At 42.9% G+C, this 19,414-nt stretch overlaps 5 protein-coding genes across 6 annotated transcripts; 4 read left to right on the top strand and 1 right to left on the bottom strand.

Moving 5' to 3' along the window:
- The first annotated feature begins 570 nt into the window (after nt 1-570).
- On the top strand, nt 571-3,365 carry selplg (selectin P ligand). Its single transcript, XM_086134538.1, has 2 exons — nt 571-663; nt 1,096-3,365. The coding sequence occupies exons 1-2, from the start codon at nt 661-663 to the stop codon at nt 2,725-2,727; spliced, it is 1,635 nt and encodes a 544-aa protein (XP_085990664.1). The 5' UTR covers nt 571-660; the 3' UTR covers nt 2,728-3,365.
- An 859-nt stretch (nt 3,366-4,224) lies between these two features.
- On the top strand, nt 4,225-8,714 carry tmem119b (transmembrane protein 119b). The gene is made up of 2 exons (XM_086134541.1): nt 4,225-6,204; nt 7,476-8,714. The coding sequence occupies exon 2, from the start codon at nt 7,489-7,491 to the stop codon at nt 8,149-8,151; it is 663 nt and encodes a 220-aa protein (XP_085990667.1). The 5' UTR covers nt 4,225-6,204; nt 7,476-7,488; the 3' UTR covers nt 8,152-8,714.
- An 805-nt stretch (nt 8,715-9,519) lies between these two features.
- Nucleotides 9,520-12,391, bottom strand: LOC147191970 (uncharacterized). Its single transcript, XM_086135607.1, has 5 exons — nt 12,224-12,391; nt 10,991-11,104; nt 10,686-10,796; nt 10,522-10,600; nt 9,520-9,875 (listed from the first exon to the last, which is right to left on the bottom strand). Exons 1-5 carry the CDS (start codon nt 12,323-12,325, stop codon nt 9,784-9,786), a joined length of 498 nt encoding a protein of 165 aa, XP_085991733.1. The 5' UTR covers nt 12,326-12,391; the 3' UTR covers nt 9,520-9,783.
- A 637-nt stretch (nt 12,392-13,028) lies between these two features.
- Nucleotides 13,029-16,363, top strand: LOC147191969 (chemerin-like receptor 1). Its single transcript, XM_086135479.1, has 3 exons — nt 13,029-13,113; nt 13,774-14,478; nt 15,305-16,363. Exons 2-3 carry the CDS (start codon nt 13,787-13,789, stop codon nt 15,615-15,617), a joined length of 1,005 nt encoding a protein of 334 aa, XP_085991605.1. The 5' UTR covers nt 13,029-13,113; nt 13,774-13,786; the 3' UTR covers nt 15,618-16,363.
- Nucleotides 16,364-16,564: 201 nt separating this feature from the next.
- On the top strand, nt 16,565-19,381 carry rnf185 (ring finger protein 185). Of its 2 annotated transcripts, none has more exons than XM_086135481.1 (6): nt 16,565-17,136; nt 17,780-17,798; nt 17,933-18,045; nt 18,129-18,183; nt 18,536-18,644; nt 18,715-19,381. In XM_086135481.1, exons 1-6 carry the CDS (start codon nt 16,931-16,933, stop codon nt 18,810-18,812), a joined length of 600 nt encoding a protein of 199 aa, XP_085991607.1. In that variant the 5' UTR covers nt 16,565-16,930; the 3' UTR covers nt 18,813-19,381. The 2 variants fall into 2 exon arrangements, with proteins under 2 accessions (XP_085991607.1, XP_085991606.1); XM_086135480.1 differs by having other exon boundaries at nt 18,527-18,644.
- The last annotated feature ends 33 nt before the right edge of the window (nt 19,382-19,414 follow it).

The following is a 19,414-nucleotide window of genomic DNA, read 5'->3' as shown; positions in this document are numbered from 1 at the left end:
GACCGTTTTGACTCTTTTTTGAAGGCCTACAATGGGACTTAGTCATCTTTCTTTGATTTGAAAAAGCTCCGTTGTTGAGTTAGCTGCCGGGATGTATCCATGTTCTCACCACCACACTGCTTTTGCACGCCACCTCACAAGGTAGGATCGCCGTACGGTACCCACACCCACTCAGACTACGTATTTATGGACCCAGATCTGATCAAAGCCACTCCTGCCATCTAGTGCTGATTTAGCAGACTAAAATCATTGATACTGACCACTCAATGCCCTTAATTTTTGAAAATGAAACCACCCAAAATGTGTTTTTACGTTTTATATGAGTTGTGCACCGTTTGAAATTTTCATTCAGCGTACGCGTCAACTTTGAGGCCCGAGTGCGGTTTTGTGCGTCACATTTGCATTTGCAGAACTGGATGAGTGACTGCTTCCTTTTGCAACAAGTCACATTTGAGGCCGACTTCCTCCTTGCAAACTGGAGCATGGGGTGGAAGTACCTCGTGTATCTCAAAACTTTTTTTTATTTTTTTTTTTTTTTTTACACGAGTGTGAACATTTCCTGTTTCTATTGGCCATGTGTCATAGCATGCGGCGTGTCATCGTCGTCGCTGCCATTTCACGGACTGGGATGACTTGAACGCATCGTTTTGTTGGCGATTGATGGTAAGATGCTTCCAATGCATTCTTGATGATTCCGCCGGTCGCTTTGTCGGTTTACTGTACTACTACGGTACTACTCGTAACTGGCAGAGGTGAGACAAAGTCGCATATGTGCGATTCAGAAGTCAGTCTGAAGTCAAGCCAAGCTTTCCGTAAATTGTCGTTCAAAAACATACCATACACATCTTGAAAGTCGATCTTCATATGTAAACAGGCACAATTTTACAGGTGTAACATTAGCACGTTTGTGTTCTAAAAGTTTGGTGATAGCCTTTCGGTTTGTCACACAGTAACCCTTTGTCCTTGTCAAAAAAATTGTTGCAAAAAGCCTGTTGGTGAAATAGTATTTCAACACGACGCATACAAAAAAAAGTTCCTCATGGGGCTTGTGTCCTGCTGCTTTTGAACCACTCTGTTCTTTTGTTGTCCTTTCAGATGACTGGTCTCAGCATGGACCGGTTCTTCTTATGGGGGCTGTCTGGCTGGCTTTCTATTTTGGTCTGTGGAGCTTTGGGAGTCCCCACCACTGTAGAAATGCAGACCATGTTGACTACTGCCTTTGAAGACTTTTCAGAAGTTAGTCAAGGTGTCGCAAGTCCAGGTAGATCATCTCATGTTCTGACTATCTCAGGAACTAAACCCACGGAGCGTTTGCAGTCTTCTGGATCTTCCCCTGGCTTGGTCACAAAAAAGTATCTTAATCCATTCTCAATCCAGAACCACAGTGGTACTCCCGGTTTCGGAATTGCAAGGACATTTCTGAAGAGTTCGGATCCTACCTTCATATCTGCCTCAAGAAGTCTGATCTCGACACCAGCACAGCCTACTGAACCCTTAAAGCCCAGCATCCAGTCTCCTCTAGTCCCAATTCAAAGTCGAAAGACACCTGGAGAGACGTCTTCTACTGGTAACTTGGATCTTTCCAGTCTGAGCTCCACACTGGACCCTTTGGCAACGCCAAGAACCAGCTCCATCAATGGGTCAAAAACAAATTCAACTCCAAACTTCATACAAAACAGTAACCCGTCTCCAGGTTTTGGGACTACTGGTACACCAGCTCCTACTGGCTCTTTGAGACTTCTAGATCAGTCTGCTACAAGAATTCCAATCTCCTCACCAGAGACTTTTAAACCGTCAAGCTCTGCCCCAGACTCTACTCCAGTCCTGATCCAAGACCACAACATTCCTTCAGGTTTTGGGACAACGGGAAACACACCTTTGACTAGTAATGCCACTCTTATCAGTTCCATTTCCACACCAGAACCACTAAGGACCAATATTCAGTCTACTCTAGTCCCAATCCAAAGTCACGAGTCCCCCGCAATGACGCATTTGACTAATAACTCCAATCTTACTAGTCTTACCCCCATACCAGAACCTGCCGAACCAACGAGCTCCAGCAACATCACAGAGTCTACTTCCGTCCTTATCCAAAGTCACAGTGGCCCTCCTGGTTTTGGGACAACCCAAAAGACATTTTTCACCGGTAACACGGATCTTACCAGACCGATCTCCACACGAGAACCCCTTGAACCACCAAATTCTAGTCCAGTCACAAGCCAAAGCAGTTCCCCAGTTTTTGGAACAACCATAAGGACCGATCCTGAGCTCACATCTCAATCTCTTTCTGCTATGAGAAACTCAAGCTCCTCCTCAGCAGCTCCCACCACGGGAACCTCCTCGACCACTCGGACTCCGACACCTTGCGCCACCGCAAAAACTCCCCCCATCACGGAGAACCAGTCATGCTCCCGCCGTGGCGTGGTCAAGCCCTGCCTGGTAGCCATCGTCTGCCTAGCTGCCCTAGCCACCATTTTCATGGTGTCCACCATTGTCCTCTGCGCCAAACTCTCCACCAAGAAGTACAAGTTGAGGAATTCACAGGACCTGACGGAGATGACGTTTATGTCAACACTCATGCCCGAGAGGAACTACGCAGGCATAAGACGGCACAGTCCGGTCTCCAACGGAGTCCTGGTGATCCACAGCGCCGGGGACAGTGACGAGGACATCAGCGACAACCTCACCCTAAGCAGCTTCCTTCCGGAAAGTGACAGGTGTGTTTAGGACGGTCTTCTTTTGTTTTTTTTGTTTTTTCTGGATGGTGACTGCAGGACTGATGCTACATGAGAGATGTTTCCATGATTAGATCAAATAATTTCCCGTCATATTTGTATTACTTAGTGTTAACTTTTCAGGTAGCACTGTGGATGGGTGGTTCGCATGTCTCTTACAGTTCTCAGGTTTGGTGCTCGACTTGTTTGCCGAAGTGACCCGTTAGTGTTTTTTGTGCTCTTTTAGTGACTGATCTAAGATGGCACCAATGTCCTAGGAAAAGTAGTAGTCGGTGTCAAGGAAGTATGTTAACATCATAAATCTTTGCCAAGAGTCAAAGATCTTTGGAGGTCAAAGGGAAACTGAATTTTAGCCTATGCAAGTATTTGCAGCCTCGGGTCAATGTTTTGATTTACATTTGGCGGCAATTACAGCCTCATATCGTTTCTCAATACAGTGCCTTGAAAAAGTATTCACACCCCATAAATCTTTTCACAACTTTATGCCCACAAACTGAAATGTTTTTATTGACATGTTGTGTAATCCACACCAATGCAAAGTACCACATGATTGTAAAGGCAAACGGAAATGTGTCGGGGTTGTCATTTTTTTTCAAAATTGTAAGCAAATAATCAGAATAATTTGATATGTGTTTGTATTCGGCCCCCTTTTGTCAATACTTTGTAGCCTAACGTTTGGCTGCAAATTTTTTTGCGGGGGGGGAGATACATCTCTCACGGCTTTGTATTTCTGGACACAAACATTTTCCCATTTATTGCGAAAAAAGCTCAAGCTCAGACCGATTGGATGGAGAAATGTAAAACCCAATTTTCAAGTTTGCCATAGACCACTGGTGTCAAACTCAAGGCCCGGGGGCCAGATCCGGTCCACCAGGTCAGTTTATGTGGCCCGCGAAAGCAAATCATGTACTGTATGTCAACTCGCTAAAAACTGCACCGAAATGTTAAATTGTCACGAGCAATAAGTAACGTTGAGATTCTGCAATAATTTTGTTACCCTGTTTACACTCACTTGAATAATAATTGAACAATCTATTATAATTGACTTGACTGATTTCAAAACTAGTAATCTATTAATTTGTTGTGTACAAGTAATAATTTTGTGGTTTCACTGTCATAATTTGGGATGATGAATCTTCTTCTCAGTCTCAAATTTGTTTGTTTTTTTGCAGCCAGCAAAAATATTCATTCAGAATTGCTAAACTATATTTAGCGCCATCCGTCTTTCCATCAACTCTGACGAACTTCCCTGTCCTTGCTGAATAGAAAGGAAGTGATTTTTTAAATTAATTTTATTTTTTAGCTTTTTATATGCAATACATTTGCAAAAAACCCTTCCTTGTCCTTATGATGTGTGGTGTTTCGAATTTTGTGGGGGGAAAATTATTTGACGTTTTGACTTCTGAAGGTTTCTCAGCTAGAACTAACACAATTCTGGTTGTAGTGTCATGGGCGCATATTTAACATTTCCCAATGCTAGCATTAAGCTAGCAGACTTTTGTTCGGCAGCAATTTGGTGGTATTTTTCTGATTAGTTTTACATGAAACTCGGAAATTGGGTCACTCCTGAGCCGAGGTGCTAATATAGAAGTGTTAGTTTTGTCACCAGCGAGTATGTGCAGCATCATGGCAAGTTGTCCTGTTGGAGGAAATGAAGCTATCAAAATCTATTTTTGAATCGTCACATTCAAACCGGGTTCCGTTTGTACGCGCTATCACTCATCACATATTCAATGTTGTATTCGCTCCCCCAACCCCGCCAAAAGAAAACACAGTCGGAACGCTCATGACTGGCGGAATGAGCCCTCAACTTTGGAGGTGTCCATTGACAGATTCCAGACCACTAGTCATCAACATCTCGCTGACCATATAAAGTGTCAAATGTGTGACTTCAGCAGCTGGAGGGAAAAAAAAAATCAGTCTGCATTGTTTCCAATAGTCTGTGCTCCCCCAACCCCCATTCTGGAGGCTGGCCACGCAGGAAACATTAACCTCTTCTTGCATTAGCCGCCGCCACCACTGCCTGACCTGACCTGCTTTCATTTATTTGAGGCGGCACAATTGCAATTGGAGGTTTTTTCCTCAAACACTAAACTAACATACAGTATGTTCGACTTAACAAAGCTTCAGAACGTGTGCGCGTGAAAGGAACGTTATTTGCCTTAAAATGCGAAATGCCTTTGCACTAATATGGTCAATGTGCTCCCACCAGTTTAAACACGGTACTCTGATTAATATTGCGTCGGTGGAGTAAGAATTGAACTGATTCACCGAGCTGGTTTCATCCATCTCAGGCGACTGCCATGTTGTCCTGTAGTGCCTTCTCCTGTTGACTGAAATTGATGTCAAAGTGTCCTTCGGGCTCGCATTGCAAATGTCACGGCTCACCTGTTTTCTGGGTTTGGTTGAGTGATGCTAACCAACTAAAGAAAACCAAATCGCTCACGCTCAAAGGAAATGATACACTGAGATTGTTTTTAATAGTGACGTCATTTGGAATGTTGTGCTTTGGAGAGGTGTGGGAAGGGGAGATATTTACCCTGTGTGTGAATTGCTGAGATATGTTGTGACTATTAACTAGGGCCTGATTGATTATTCAACTGGCAGACATTGGCTCTTTTAAAATCGGCCAAAAAATGAATGTTGATGATGTTTTTTTTTTCATTTAACCCTTTCGTCCACCCTGTAACCTGATAACATGATAAGCTGTCCACTGTAATAACTGCTGTCCCTGAAAGAGTTAAAAAGAAGCAAGTGCATTGAATCGAACCAAACCGAATCATTCACAATCATCTTTTTATATATATATATATATATTTAAAATGTATTTTTTTGGGGGGTGGCACATTTACAGTGCTGACAAATTTATTCATAGGTATGCAAAGTGACATCGAAAAGTCATTGCATCCCCCCAAAAAAAATCTGACATTTTTTTTGCAGATTTTTCTGTCTGTTGTAAAGCTAAACAAACACTAAAGGACAAAGTATTACAAAAAGTTATTTTAATCATTATACTTTTTTTTATCAGACAATTAATCGGTTACTGGAATTGTATTCTCACAGTATCCTTTTTTTTTTTTAATTTTTAAATCCATATTGGTCGGGCTCTTCAATTACCTGACACATGAGTCGTTCATGGGAGACGCGTGTCCCCCTAAACCCCCCACTCGAACTCCAACCCCAGCCCACTACTTGCCCCTACCTCCACCTCAGCAGCCCAATGTAAACTCCAGGCTAACAAGAACAATCTGTGTAGACCGGACGGGGGAGGAGTACCGATGAAGAAGGAAAGAGGGAAGGAGGGAGGAAAAGAGAGGGAGGGGAGGTCCGCTCATGCCTTTCAAAGCCGTCTGTCTCAACCATCCCACACTGGAAAAGCGCCCATGTGGACCAGTTGGACTTTGCTGTCCTTCTTTGGAGCTCTTTACCTACTGAGACTCTTCTCCTTCTTCTACCTTGGTGGTGGCTGGTGAGTTGTTGTTTTTTTTCCCATCCGTCATACAAGCTCTCGGGATAAATTGAAAATAAACAGTTCCCTGAACGCAGCACCACAACTTGGGAGAGCGGCAACTATACGGTGATGCTTTCAAGGAAGCCTGCAGTGTGAGGAAATTGGAGCTTTTTAGTATGTTTACAATAGAAAGATGGAGTGGAAATGTGTGTTATTGTGAGTTGAGTTCATTTCATTGCCAAAACAACAACAACAAAAAATGCTTTCCATTTCGATGTTTATGTGTCCCACTGCACAGGCGTGTGTATGTGGTGTGTCTGGGTAAGAGAAAAAAAAAAGTAAACTCAGCCCCTTTGGCCAGATAAAATTTCACTTGGCCTGGCTTGAACACAAACTGCGGAAATAATAACTACAGGCAAAGATCCCCAAACTATGTAAAGTTAAGATGTGCGCAAGCTAGAGAAGTGAACCGAGCTGCATTTGCTCGCATTGTCCTGAGCAGCCTCATTTGTCGCACTGCCTAACACTTCATACAACACCCACTGAAAATGTCACAAATACGAAATTCAACAGGAAGTCTGACATTTTTCTTTGAAGTCCACCTTTTTTGGTTGGATTCACATTTTTGTGGTCTCCAGACGATCAGAAAAAATAAAATAAAAATAAGTCCCCGTCACCAGTTTCGTCAATCATCACGAAACTGCATCTTACATGCCTGTCATAACAGGACACGCAAAAAGTCTCATGTCCCAAATTAAACAAAAAGTGATTCATTTTGAGCCCCCCCCCCCCAAGAGGGTCAGGAAAGGGTTCAGGTAACGACCAATTATGGCTCTTCTTGTTTTTGTTGGCAAACTGAGCCCTTGGGCACTGTGATGTCATTTTCAGTTGACAGCAAGTGGCAAAATGGCCGCCCACTGAAGTGGATAAAAACAGGTCATTTTTGCTGCTTAATTCAAATTCCGCAAATGCAATATTAATCTAAATGCCATATTTAGACTGGTGGGGGCATGTAGAACATTTTATTGTCAACAAAATTGTTGACATGACTTTACAGGAGAATTTTAAAGAAAAGTATTTGTACTTTGTCACTTCTTAGCATTAGCAAGTAATTGTTGCTTTGAGGTGATGTCACGAAATCATTTCAACATCAGGGCTTTTCTGTCCGTGATGTCACCTTTGAGACGATTTCGAGATATATGAGGCGAAGATAATGGATGGATGGTTGAGTATATCTAGACATAGAAATGTGTTAAAAGAAGTCCAAGATGTGACTAAATTGTTTCCAGATCCTGCACTGCAATGAAATTGGCTTTGTACAACTCAGCCGAGGGCAGCACCGACCTCGAGGACCCGGACGTCACGACCTCCAGTGCCCCCTTGGACCACCAATCCACACCGCCAGACTTCCTGGGCCAGGTGGCGGACTTCGTGCGAGACCACATGGTCCTAGTCCTGGTGGCGGCGTCCCTGGTCCTGATTGCGCTCTTGGCCGTGTGCGGTGCCGTCTTCCTGACCCGGCGGCGTAAATTCAATGCCTACTACCCGTCGTCGTATCCTGCCAAGATGTACGTGGACCAGCAGGACAAGAGTGGCGGGGCTAGGGGATTTCAGGAAATTTCAGAGAATAAGACGGCGTCTGCGAGCAATCGGGAAGGTCCCCTGACGGATACGAACAAGCAACTGCAGGCAGACATCATGAGGGTGACGAAGAATCTGAGGACTCCGACCAAAACCCTGGAGGACGCCTCCAAGAAAGAGACGTTGGATAAGTCGCCACCGAGTCCCGTTGTGGAAAAGGGAGACGAGGTGAGCGGCCCGTCACCAGGGGGCGCTGCGGCAGAGAATCCTCAAGATGAGTCCCAGGAGATATCGACGATCCGGAATCTGCGACCTCCGTCTTTGCATCTTCACAACGACTCAGCCACTCTGCAGCTCATCGCCGGGGAGAAAACAGCCTTCTAGAAAGGACTGCAAACACTTCGGACAAGTCTCGAAGCTTTAAGGACATTTTCATTTTTTATTTTTATTTTTAAAGATGCGCAGTGGGACTACCGGTTAGCATAGGGCGGTCACCAACTCCGGCCCTCGAAGGCACCTATCCTCCATGTTTTCTATGTCTCTCTGTCGCATCACACCTGATTCAAACGATCAACTCATTACCGAGCTCTTCTGAAGCCTGATCACTTTTCATTTTGGGCCGAAGGTGATTAAGGTAGTGAACAGTGCATGAATGTTTTTTTTCTTTTTATCTCGAGTTCATTCTGTGTAAATGTTGCTTGGACTGGAAATGATTAACATCATGGAATTTGCGTATGGTGGAGGGGGGGGGGGGGCGGTGCTTTGATGTTGATACTTAAAAAATGTTTTGCTTTATGAGTCTTTCACAAATGTGTTCGTGTTAAGTTAAACACACATGGTCAACATTTGGTGCTAAAATTCAAAAGAATAGAGCTTTAAGTGGTCGATACAAGTGCAGTGTGATGTGGGCGGTGGTGAGCTAAAAAAGATGAGCTCATGTCCCAGCAAGTAGTAGCACTTTGCCAGATCGTGGATAAGTGTTCAAAAAAGATTAATATTATCACCATTCCCACTTAAAGTTTAAAACAACGAGAAATATACATTGTACGGTTTGAAGCAACCACATTTAAAAAAAAAAATAGAAACAACCACATAATTTTTCTCAAGGAAAGCCCGTTTAGCTAAATGCTAACAAACAATGGAAAACGGCCTAGAGAAGCTTACAAACCTAGCATCGATGTTGCTTGTTATTTGAACACAAACGGAGCAGCACATGTAGAGAGGAAATTGAACAATATGATCAGGAATATTTTCTTTAACCTCTGCGAAGAACGACTCATAAAATTGCAACTTCCTGAGGACATCTTGAATCAATCTGACACGCTCTCATGGAGGAAGAAGGGCGCCATCCAAAGGGCGGCCGGCGGCCGCTGAGCGGTTCCACATGGACTGGAAACCGGACCAGGCATCGAGGTTTCACTGCTGGAGTGCCGTTTCCCCCCTCTGGAGTCTTGTGATGAGCCAAAGCGGACCAGCGCCAAATACCAGGACCCCGGGCGAAGCTCCACGCAAAGTGCTCAGTTAAGTGGACACTTACTTTCATATTGTACTGCATGTGTTGTCCGTTGTTTCATGATTGCTTATCTAGGCATCCCCCTATCCCATGCCTTAATTTTCTTTTTGGTCTTTCCCATAAATCCACTTGGTTGAAAAACTTGGACCAGCCATGACACAATTAAGTGTTTTCATGTTGATGCTCTCCAAATGACCTCATGTCATCACAGGCCCTGCTTTTATAGAACACATCTCAAGACATTTTGGGAGTAGTTTTATTTTGCATCTTTTTCAACATATCGTTACACTCGACGGATCGTGTTGCTTGATCACATCATAAAATCAACAACCCTGCCGGCAACATGAGAAACAGGGCGGCAGGGTAACATTGTGCGTATGCGTGACAGGCGACTTTTACGTGACACCACATGGTGCCGTGGATGAAGCTGTGGTTGGTTATCAGGGAGAGGAAGTGGCACTCCAGCGACGACCGTTAGCTGCTGGTCAAACGGGAAGGGGCGCTTAATTGGAGGCCTGGGCCACCACCTGCTGGTCGTCCTGCTGCTTGAGTTGATAGTCAGCCAGCGCCGCCTTGATGGCGTCTTCGGCCAGCACTAGGAGAGATGCCGAGTTAGGGACTCACCTTGCAAACGCTTTTAGCATGTAGATAAATGACTTTTTTTGAAATTTTGCAACGGGCACCATCTCTTTGGTGGTGTTTATTGCTCTGCTACGACTAGGCGATTAATCGATAAACCTGATTTAATTTTTTGGTCAATCTGATTTTAAAAAAACAACTTAATTTTCCTAAGCACAGGAAAGTCATTTGTTACCAAAGAAAGAGTGAGAAGTCAGAGACATTTTTTAAAATTAAGATAATAAAAAAAAATCTAGAAAATGTTTCATGATTTTTTTTTTACAACCTTCTAAATTTGATTTTAATTTTTAAAAGAGATTTTAAGAGATATAATGTACAGCACTTTGTATGCAGCGATGGCTGTTTGAAAGTGCTCTATAAATACAGTTGACTTGACTTGAATCTTCTTTCCATGTAGAAAACTTTTTTTTTTAACATGATTATTTTACTTAACCCTTTCAAGGACAGCGGTTACTACAGTGGACATTTTACCGCGTTATGAGGTTACAAATCCAGAATTAGCCAAACGTTGCGAATTTTTGTTAGCTTCTTTGTTGTATTTTGCATTTTCTTTTAGCATGAGGCTAAGTGAATTCTCTTGTTTGGTGGGGAGTCAAACATACTGGAGCAGTGTAGTTTTACGGGTGGCAGGCAGAGCTCTTTGGCAATGTCCGTGTTCTTGATGCTTAGCGCTTCGCCCACCTCAAAGAGGGCGAAAAAAAAAGGGACACCGTGAGCACAAGGACAACCCGTCGTCTGCGAGGGTAGGCACTCGTTCGCTCCTCACCGATTTGCCCTTGATCCACTCGGTGGCCAGCGAGCTGGAGGCGATGGCCGAGCCGCAACCGAACGTCTTGAAGCGGGCGTCCACAATCTTGCCGTCGTCATCAACCTCAATCTAGGACCACACTCAACAGTCAGTAGTCGACAGATTATTAGAATCATCATTAGTTGCAACTCTGCATTTTTGCTAACCGGGTTACCAAAAGTGTATTTTGTAAATGAGGATATAAATTGCATTTTGGGTGTTGAACAAGATGTTAGCCTGATGTGTTGCGTGCAGGTGGCCAATGCATGATTGTGACGCCAAACCTGAAGCTTCATGACGTCACCGCACGCCGGAGCGCCCACCAGGCCTGTGCCCACCTTCTTGGAGCGTTTGTCCAGGATGCCCACGTTCCTCGGGTTCTCATAATGATCCACCACCTTCCGCGCAGGACATAAGAGCACAACTCACGTTAGCTCATTGACGTACATTTCCTTAGACCTCAGATTACGACTTGTATTGTCACGCAAACAAAAATCATCAACAGTGCTATTGCGGAATTCAATGTAAAATCCCATTGACAGGCTCTGAGAAAATTAGCGGTTGAGTTCCGGTAGAGTGACAAATGAAGAATATTGACATAAACAGTGGTAATGTAGCAATACTTAAAGGCTCTCTAATCTGTGATAAAGGAGTCATATCAAGATACCCCCCAACCACCCAGAATCGAACAGCCCTCCAATACCTGAAGGAGACTTGCTTGTCATAGTGACACAAGGACTCCATCCGACTATGACGCACAAGCCACAATAGAATAAACACATTAGGACAGGATATCATTCTTGGCTATGGCGACCACTGCAGCCTGAACTCTACTTGAACCCCCCCTCTACTCCCTCCCACCTTCCTCAAGTTTCTGCAAGTCACAGTGACCGAGCCAACATTACATCATGGTAAATTACACACAAAAATATATTCCGGATATGGACAAAAAGTGACTTCAGAATGTTTTGAGTTGTAGTCCATTTTACAACACCAAAGTAACTTTAGAAATGTGCGTGCGAGACACATCTCATCTTAAAAAAAAAAAAGAAATAGCGCCATGTAATTCTTAAATGACGTTAAAAAGGTGGTATAGTAAATGTCATTACTATACAGTAATTACCGAAGTCATTTTGAACTTCACAAATGGAAATACAGTAATATATATTATTCATTGGTGCAACAAATATTAAAAGACTTTTGATCGTGTAAAGCCTCGGTTAACAACTATAAATGAAGATGAACTTTCAACAAGAGATAAATTACTCATTATGAAACTGATAATTCGACATTATGACACTATCGCATATGAAATCAGTGTGACGCAGCTGAACTTAGTTTTTATTATGTTTATACAGATTTTTTTATGGATTACTTTTTGTCCACAAATATCTAATTTGGAAGGTTATCGACTAGCTAATGTGACACTTATCCTCATATGTACAGTATATGCTTCCGTCCTTAAAAAAAAATAGAAGAATATAAAGAAAGAAAAACGTAAGAAAGGGGTTTCCTACCTTCTGGTGATAGCAACACTGGGAGAAGAACTCGGGAACAGAAAGTCTCCTAGTGAGGAAAGTGAGAGGACTGAGACATTTGTTCACCACAGTGGCCGCCATGCTGCGCGATGCCAGAACAACAACACAACTGTAATGACGCACTTCCAAACCGGACGACTATTTAAGGCCAGCTAATGGCTAACGGGTAACGTTTAATGGAGCCTTACGTCACACAAGGGGTGGGGACAATCACTACTGCGCATTTTTTGTGCAGCTCAAATCGGGTTTTTTTGTTTTGTTTTTTTTGTTAACAACAAAATGGCAAGTTATTCATCCATCGTTGGACGTTATAGAATTCAGTTGTTGCTGTTGCAAAAAGGGAGCTATCTCTTTGGTACTGATTAATGTGAAAGGCTGCCAGTTTGAGACATGCTTCCGAAGTAACAAAAATCCTTCAAATTACCTTTAATTGTTGGATTTTATTATAAATAATGAAATTCATGCATGCGAAGGCACTGATCGTGTTAATAATTTCTCACAATAGCTATCATGAAAAATTAAAGCAAGAAACAAGTCAACGGTACAGCACTTTATTTCTCTAAATAACTGCTAGTGTTTATATTTTTGAATGATCATTCTAACAACAATCCTAGAAAAGCACAATGTCAGCTATTTTCAGAACAGGCCAACAGAATGTCATGGTAGTGACTTCTGCTTGAAAATAAAGTGAATGCTTGACAAGAGAAAAAAGATGATTAGAAGGGGAAAAAAAATCCTATTTCATATTGTGTCACTTTTTTTCAGGAACTGACCAGGAACCAAAAAAAAAGGGAAGTTGCGTAGTTGCATTGGAGTCAGCAGAAATACAATTCATGTCTGGATTCCTCTAAGCCAAGCCAACACGGAAAGTGAGTACAACAAGATTAATTGTTTGGAGGGGTTTTTGGTATTGACTCAGGTTTTAAAAGTGGAATTTTCAAAATTGGAATCTTTACATTCTTAGCATTGGGAATTTATTGTATTCAGCAGAAATATGTAAGAATAAACGACAAAATTCCAAAAGTGAAAGTTGGCCCCTAGAGCAAACTTAAATGTTGTTAGACAAAATACTGAGTGAATATTTTGAAAAGGGCTTTGTTAATGTTTTGTATAGAACGTTCCACTTTCAAATGCACCTGTTGAAATCTTTTTAATTGTGTTATTGTCTATGAGGGTCTGCTTTATGAGAAAGTTGCAAAGTATTTTTACTTTGATATATGATACCTGTCGGGTAAATTGAGCAGTATTGAGGGCTAACTTACAGAAAAGAAAAATCTACATGAAATATGTGATGTCGAGAATCATCATCAACCCAAGCAATAGTTGACCCAAAAAACATTTCCACACAGATTTGTTACGAAATCAGAGTTCCACATTACTGTCATTGCTCCTTTTTATTTTTTTCCACGTTATTGGAGATGGGGAGAGCCTGATGCTCACACGAAACTCAAATTAAAACTCAAAACAAATTATCCAAGTGACATCTTCTGGGGGTTAAATCCAGCTAAAATTTATGTGTGATATTTCAGGAAAGCTTCCAAAATGAGTGTGGATTACATTGAGGTTGAAGATTACACCGCAGACAACGAAAGCGAGGCAAACATCAGTATCTCCGGCGCGGTGAACGTTAGCGGTCGCCACACGTCTTTGACGATCTTCCTTGTGACCGTCAATGTGGTCGTCTGCGTGGTTGGCCTGGCGGGGAACTCTCTCGTGATCTGGATCTGTGGATGGAAAATGAAAAGAACGGTCATCACCACTTGGTACTTGAGTCTGGCCATCTCCAACTTGTTGTTCTGCGCCCTCCTCCCTCTGGAGGTGGTCTACACGCTCACCTCGCATTGGCCTTTCGGACTGGCGCTGTGCAAGTTGACGTCGTCCGCTCTGTTCCTCAACATGTATAGCAGCGTCTTCCTTTTAGTACTGATCAGCGCCGACCGATACGTGGTGGCCTCCTTCCCCGTGTGGTCGCGGAACCAGCGCACGGTTCGCGGGGCCTCGGCGGCCGTGGTGCTCATGTGGACTCTCTCGGCGCTCCTCACCCTCCCCTCACTCATTTTCAGACAAACTGTGGTCCGAGGAGATGTGGTCGTGTGCTACACGGGCTACGTGGACCTGTCCAGGCACAAAGCAGTGGCGTTAAGCCGCTTTATCTGCGGATTCCTGGTGCCTTTTCTGGTGATCGTGTTGTGCAGCTCGGTGCTAGCTGTCAAGCTGCAAGGGATGAGCATCAGGTCTCACGTTTTCTTCTTTCCTGTTGGGTTTTAACAAGTGGTGACTGATGGTTTATAGCACAGGTGTCAAACTCAACGCCCGGGGGCCAAATCTGGCCCGCCTCATCATTTTATGTGGCCCGCAAAAGCATATCAAACATGTAAACTTCTATGATGATTGCTAAAATCTGTACCAAAATTTCAAATTTTCGTATGTAATAAATCAATGACATAGTGTAAACATTTTCTTGTTACCAAACCCCCCATTACAGTTACTCAAACAATAATTGAATAAAACGTTATTCTTGACTTTTTTTATACAGTTTCAGTCATCACGGCCCTCCAAGTGATACGGTAATTATAATGTGCCCCGCGACAAAAATGAGTTTGACATCCCTGGTTTATAGCTTCACAGTGAATACAAGGTTTCCCAAAAGCTTAACTGGGGTGTGGTGGCAGAGGCAGAAACCAAACAAATAAACTTGATTTTTGGTACTCCCTGTGTAGGAAAGAAATATAGAATTATGTAAATTTGTCACGCTCAACTTAAGTCATTCAGTTTCCGATGGTGACGTAAAAAAAAAAAAATATATATATATATATATAGGATTAGCCTAGCTGTTCTACTTGCTGTCATCCAAGCCTTCTTGCTAAACCAGGTCCTGTTAAAAAAAACAGATGCTAACATCCCCCTTGTCTTTGGTCTGCTGACTGATTGCAGTGTTCGACTAATTAGGTCCTCACCCATTCACGTCAAACTTGATCCCAAGTGCTTGAACTTGGGCACCTTCTCTACCTCTACACCTTGTAACCCACTGCTTGATTTGCCTTCCTTTTATTCATTTAGATCCACCAAGCCCTACAAAATCATGGCGGCGCTTATCTCCTGCTTCTTTGTCTGCTGGGTTCCCTACCACACCTTTGTTCTCCTGGAGTTGGACGTGAAGAGCATCAGCCTGGAGAGTCTTCACACCGGGATTAAAGTCGGGGGCACTCTGGCAGCGGCAAACAGCTGTCTGTCACCCATTCTCTATGTTTTCATCGGGAATGATTTCAACCAAATCTTAAGACACTCACTGACACAAAAGTTGGAGTCGGCGGTGGCGGAGGATTTCCGGACAGGACGTTCTCAGTCAGTGCAAAACATGCAAAACCTGTGATCCTGTAATCCATATGAGTGTTGATGAAGATGTGTACTGTATGTGCTTAAGATCTCTTGTGGTCACTGTTAATTGGATGAATTAATTGCTTTTTGGGGGGGATCAATGTGTCACCAAACTCCTCAATTATTCACATAATTTTCACAGATTGAAACCAAATTTTCTGTCTATGTTCATAAATGTAGGATAGAGGAAGTAGTCACAGGGACAGACACCTCCAATCGAGCACAGTCGGCCATTTTGGTTTGAAGCAGCCTTTTTGGGCCAGTTGACTCAGTAGTGCCACAAAGAGCGTTACACAAAAAGTAAAAATAAAAATACTTATTTGACAGATTTTCACAAAATTGGGTCAATCTGTTTTTTGTTTTTTTTTGTAACACGACACATGAAAAGGTCTCCACAATCCATTACCCAAATTGAACAGGAAGTTGGTTGTTTCAATTTGAAGCAGTCTTTAATCTTTTAAATTCATTTCACCAACAGCTTGCTTGAAATTGTGCTCCAGTTGACCACTTCACTTCCACATCCACTGTCTTGTGCTTCATTTCATTTTATTCAGTGGAATTTTCATTTCCTTGTTACATTCGTGTATTCACACATATGTCACACTGGGGAAAAAACACAAAACGCGTCATGTAAAAATGTGATCCTTATGTAAATACTATGATGTAAAAACGTGAAAATCATAATGTAAAAATGTGAAAATCATGTAAAAATGGGATACCTCGTAAAACTTGTCAAAAACAGGTCATGTAATGTTTAAAAATTTTTGCATGTTAAAAAACGTGTAATTATTTGTAAACATGTTTCATTTAACATATAGAATTTGGAAAGCTAAGTCACAAAAGTGTTTGTTTTTCTCGTCTAAATTTTTCTTAGTTGAATTTTCAAAATACAGCTATAGTCCTCCGGACGGTAGATGCCGCTGTGGACCTTCGGGGTTTTTTTTTTTTTGGTGAAGAGAAAGACGGCAACCGACGTAGCTAACTTGCCTAACTTCCAACAACAAGCTCGGACTTTCGCTTTCAAAAGCGTCTTTTGAAAACGTTGCCATATTTGGTTCAAATCACAGCCGACTAGTCCCCTTCGTTCCGTCGCCTATCTTAGCTTTTAGCCTGGGTCCGGACGACGACTTTGCGCCAGGCAGCAAGCTAACAGCTGTAGAGCTTGCTAGCTTGTACTCCATTCTCGACGTCGAACAGCAAAGAAGCCCGTCCCGGTGTCTTCGTGTGCGGCTATTGACGTGTTACATGTCGATGGACCTTCGCCAGCCTGCTGTGCATAGTTGTTAACCGACTGAGGCTGTAGTTGAAATGGCCAACGCAGCGCCCTCTTCACCTTCTCCGTCCAGCGGCTCCCCTGGAGCAGCAGCAACCGCCGCCGCCGAGAACGCGAGCTCGGGATCCAGCAGCTCGACCGCGGGTGGCGACGGTGGCAACCAGGACAGCACGTTTGAGTGCAACATTTGTCTGGACACCGCCAAGGATGCCGTCATCAGCCTGTGCGGACACCTCTTCTGGTAGGAAAAAAGCTCCATGACGCTTAATCACCTTTCTCAATCCAACATAATTTGAAGAACAGCCAATTTCAAATTCTAACATTTCTTGTGATGGTCTTCCAAAGAAATATTTAATTGCAAAACCATACAACATTAAGTCCGAGTATTTCGCATAAGTATATAATCACACATAAAATGCCAATTATAGTTTTAAGAGTAAAAACTAAGCACAAGTAAAAAAAAAAAAAAGGACCTCCCGCGAGTCAAAACGCAGTATAATTGAGTAGACTAATTCGTTTTCAGCCATCCAAGGAGGCTGACATTTTATGTGACACCGCCCCCTACTGTCGACTGAAATTGACATCAAAGTGCCCACGGGCTCACCTGATGAACATCATTTGACCAAACCCAGAAAACAGGTGAGCCGTGACATTCGCAAGGCCATCAATCGGATTTCGACCGAAGGACGATGTAAAACCGCCGAGCATTTTTGCCTTATACCCAATGTGGACCCAGCTCGACATCAAAGTTTGATCATTTGGATGTTTCACAATGAAAGAGTGCGCAAAGGCCTTTTTGAATATCATTGTTTTGATGCCTTATCTTATGTATCTAATGCAGCATCTTTCTTTCCCATCGCTCCTCAATCTTGATTTCCCATCAGCTGGCCCTGTTTGCACCAGGTAAGCACAGTTGTCTTTTTACAAACACTTTAGTATGAGCTATCATCTACAATTGAAACCAAAAGTTTCCATACAATATATAAAAAGTGACAATTTGACTTTCATCAAATTAAAGAGTGTTTTTTTTTTCCAAGTGGTTGGAGACGAGACCCAGCAGACAAGTGTGCCCAGTCTGTAAAGCCGGCATCAGCAGGGAGAAAGTCATCCCCTTATATGGGCGCGGAAGTACCGGGCAGCAAGACCCCAGGTAGGGAGCTGTTCAGTACAAAACAGCAACGGGTTCATCATGAGACTTGACTGAAATCAATGCCACTTTTTTTTTCTCTCAAGAGAAAAAACACCCCCACGACCACAAGGCCAAAGGCCCGAGCCGGAAAACCGCGGCGTGAGTCCCACTGCAAACGAGTGTCATTGAACGCACCGCATGAATACACAAAGTTGTGTCACAGGCTGGATTTACACTGCGGGTCTAAGTGCACAATTCCCTTTTGATGCTGTCTATTTTCCAATACATTTCGAGTGACATACATTCCATATCTAAGTTTAGATGGATGGTGACGTTTTAGATAATGTAACTGTCAACAGTGATGACGTGGAAGTAAACAATAATACCTAAATATTAATCTGTTTGTGTGTTATAGTATTTAGCCACCAGGGGGCAGTGAAGCCCAGTCCTGCCTTAATGCATCACACATTTCTGGACATTCAGACATTCTCCCCTTTCACAGGGCTTCCAGGGGTTCGGGTTTGGGGATGGAGGTTTTCAGATGTCCTTTGGAATCGGCGCCTTTCCCTTTGGTATTTTTGCCACAGCGTTTAACATAAACGATGGCAGACCCCCTCCAGGTATTCAATGTACGTGTGAATCGATCGTCTCTCAATCCTAATTTTCTCACCCCTCAATCCCCTCACTCAGCTGCCCCAGGAACCCCGCAGCACATGGACGAACAGTTCCTCTCCCGACTCTTCCTCTTCGTGGCGCTGGTCATCATGTTTTGGCTCCTCATCGCCTGAAGGCAACATGAGATTTATTCATAAGAGACAAGATAAGACTTCTCTTGTTTTTTTTCTTTTTAGAGGAAGCCATGCAACGTTGAATCCTTGATTGTAAATAGAAATAAGAGTTGACTGCGGAATCAACAGCACAATTGATAATAAAGCTCTTGCGCATCTTGTGGCACCTTTTGGCAATTCAAACTTATTGCAGGGGGCATCAACTAATCAGATTTTCGCAGGCGCACACTCTTTGTTTTAGTTTGAAGTTCGAGAGTTTTCATAATGACTGTTCATTGAGTTGTTTGATCCCTGTACTGTATGTCACTAATACATTGTCACTTTTCGGTGAAAATCGCTGAATTTTTACCCTACTTTTTTTTAAATATTCAAATTGAAATTAAATTTCAATATAGCTTTAAGGCAAATAAAAATACTCACGGAACATGGAGCTGTGTGCTTGTGATTAGACATTGACTAATTTAGGAGGAAGGTTTGTTTGATGAAAATATATAAATCACAATATCAAATTGTGTTAATGTTCCGGTGAAGAGAAAACACATTAAAAAATTGCTGCTTTGTAAGCCCAAGCGTGTCCATTTGTCTGATTTTTGTCAGCATCA

This window comes from Hippocampus guttulatus, chromosome 17 (assembly GCF_054856545.1).
Source record: "Hippocampus guttulatus isolate MCC_2025c chromosome 17, RoL_Hgut_1.0, whole genome shotgun sequence".
Lineage (NCBI taxonomy): Eukaryota > Metazoa > Chordata > Actinopteri > Syngnathiformes > Syngnathidae > Hippocampus > Hippocampus guttulatus.
This window is presented reverse-complemented; position numbering and strand designations above follow the sequence as displayed.

What these genes read in the sequence shown, in the direction of transcription:
- tmem119b (XM_086134541.1), top strand. Translation starts at nt 7,489, where the DNA reads ATGAAATTGGCTTTGTACAACTCAGCCGAGGGCAGCACCGACCTCGAG.
- LOC147191970 (XM_086135607.1), bottom strand. Translation starts at nt 12,325, where the DNA reads ATGGCGGCCACTGTGGTGAACAAATGTCTCAGTCCTCTCACTTTCCTC. An exon ending in GTGACGTCATGAAGCTTCAG is followed by an intron (nt 10,797 to 10,990) that starts GTTTGGCGTCAC and finishes GTGTGGTCCTAG; the next exon opens with ATTGAGGTTGATGACGACGG. An exon ending in CGTAAAACTACACTGCTCCA is followed by an intron (nt 9,876 to 10,521) that starts GTATGTTTGACT and finishes CATCTCTCCTAG; the next exon opens with TGCTGGCCGAAGACGCCATC.
- LOC147191969 (XM_086135479.1), top strand. Translation starts at nt 13,787, where the DNA reads ATGAGTGTGGATTACATTGAGGTTGAAGATTACACCGCAGACAACGAA. An exon ending in CTGCAAGGGATGAGCATCAG is followed by an intron (nt 14,479 to 15,304) that starts GTCTCACGTTTT and finishes TTATTCATTTAG; the next exon opens with ATCCACCAAGCCCTACAAAA.
- rnf185 (XM_086135480.1), top strand. Translation starts at nt 16,931, where the DNA reads ATGGCCAACGCAGCGCCCTCTTCACCTTCTCCGTCCAGCGGCTCCCCT. An exon ending in ACCGGGCAGCAAGACCCCAG is followed by an intron (nt 18,046 to 18,128) that starts GTAGGGAGCTGT and finishes TTTTCTCTCAAG; the next exon opens with AGAAAAAACACCCCCACGAC. An exon ending in CCGAGCCGGAAAACCGCGGC is followed by an intron (nt 18,184 to 18,526) that starts GTGAGTCCCACT and finishes CCCCTTTCACAG; the next exon opens with GGCTTCCAGGGGTTCGGGTT.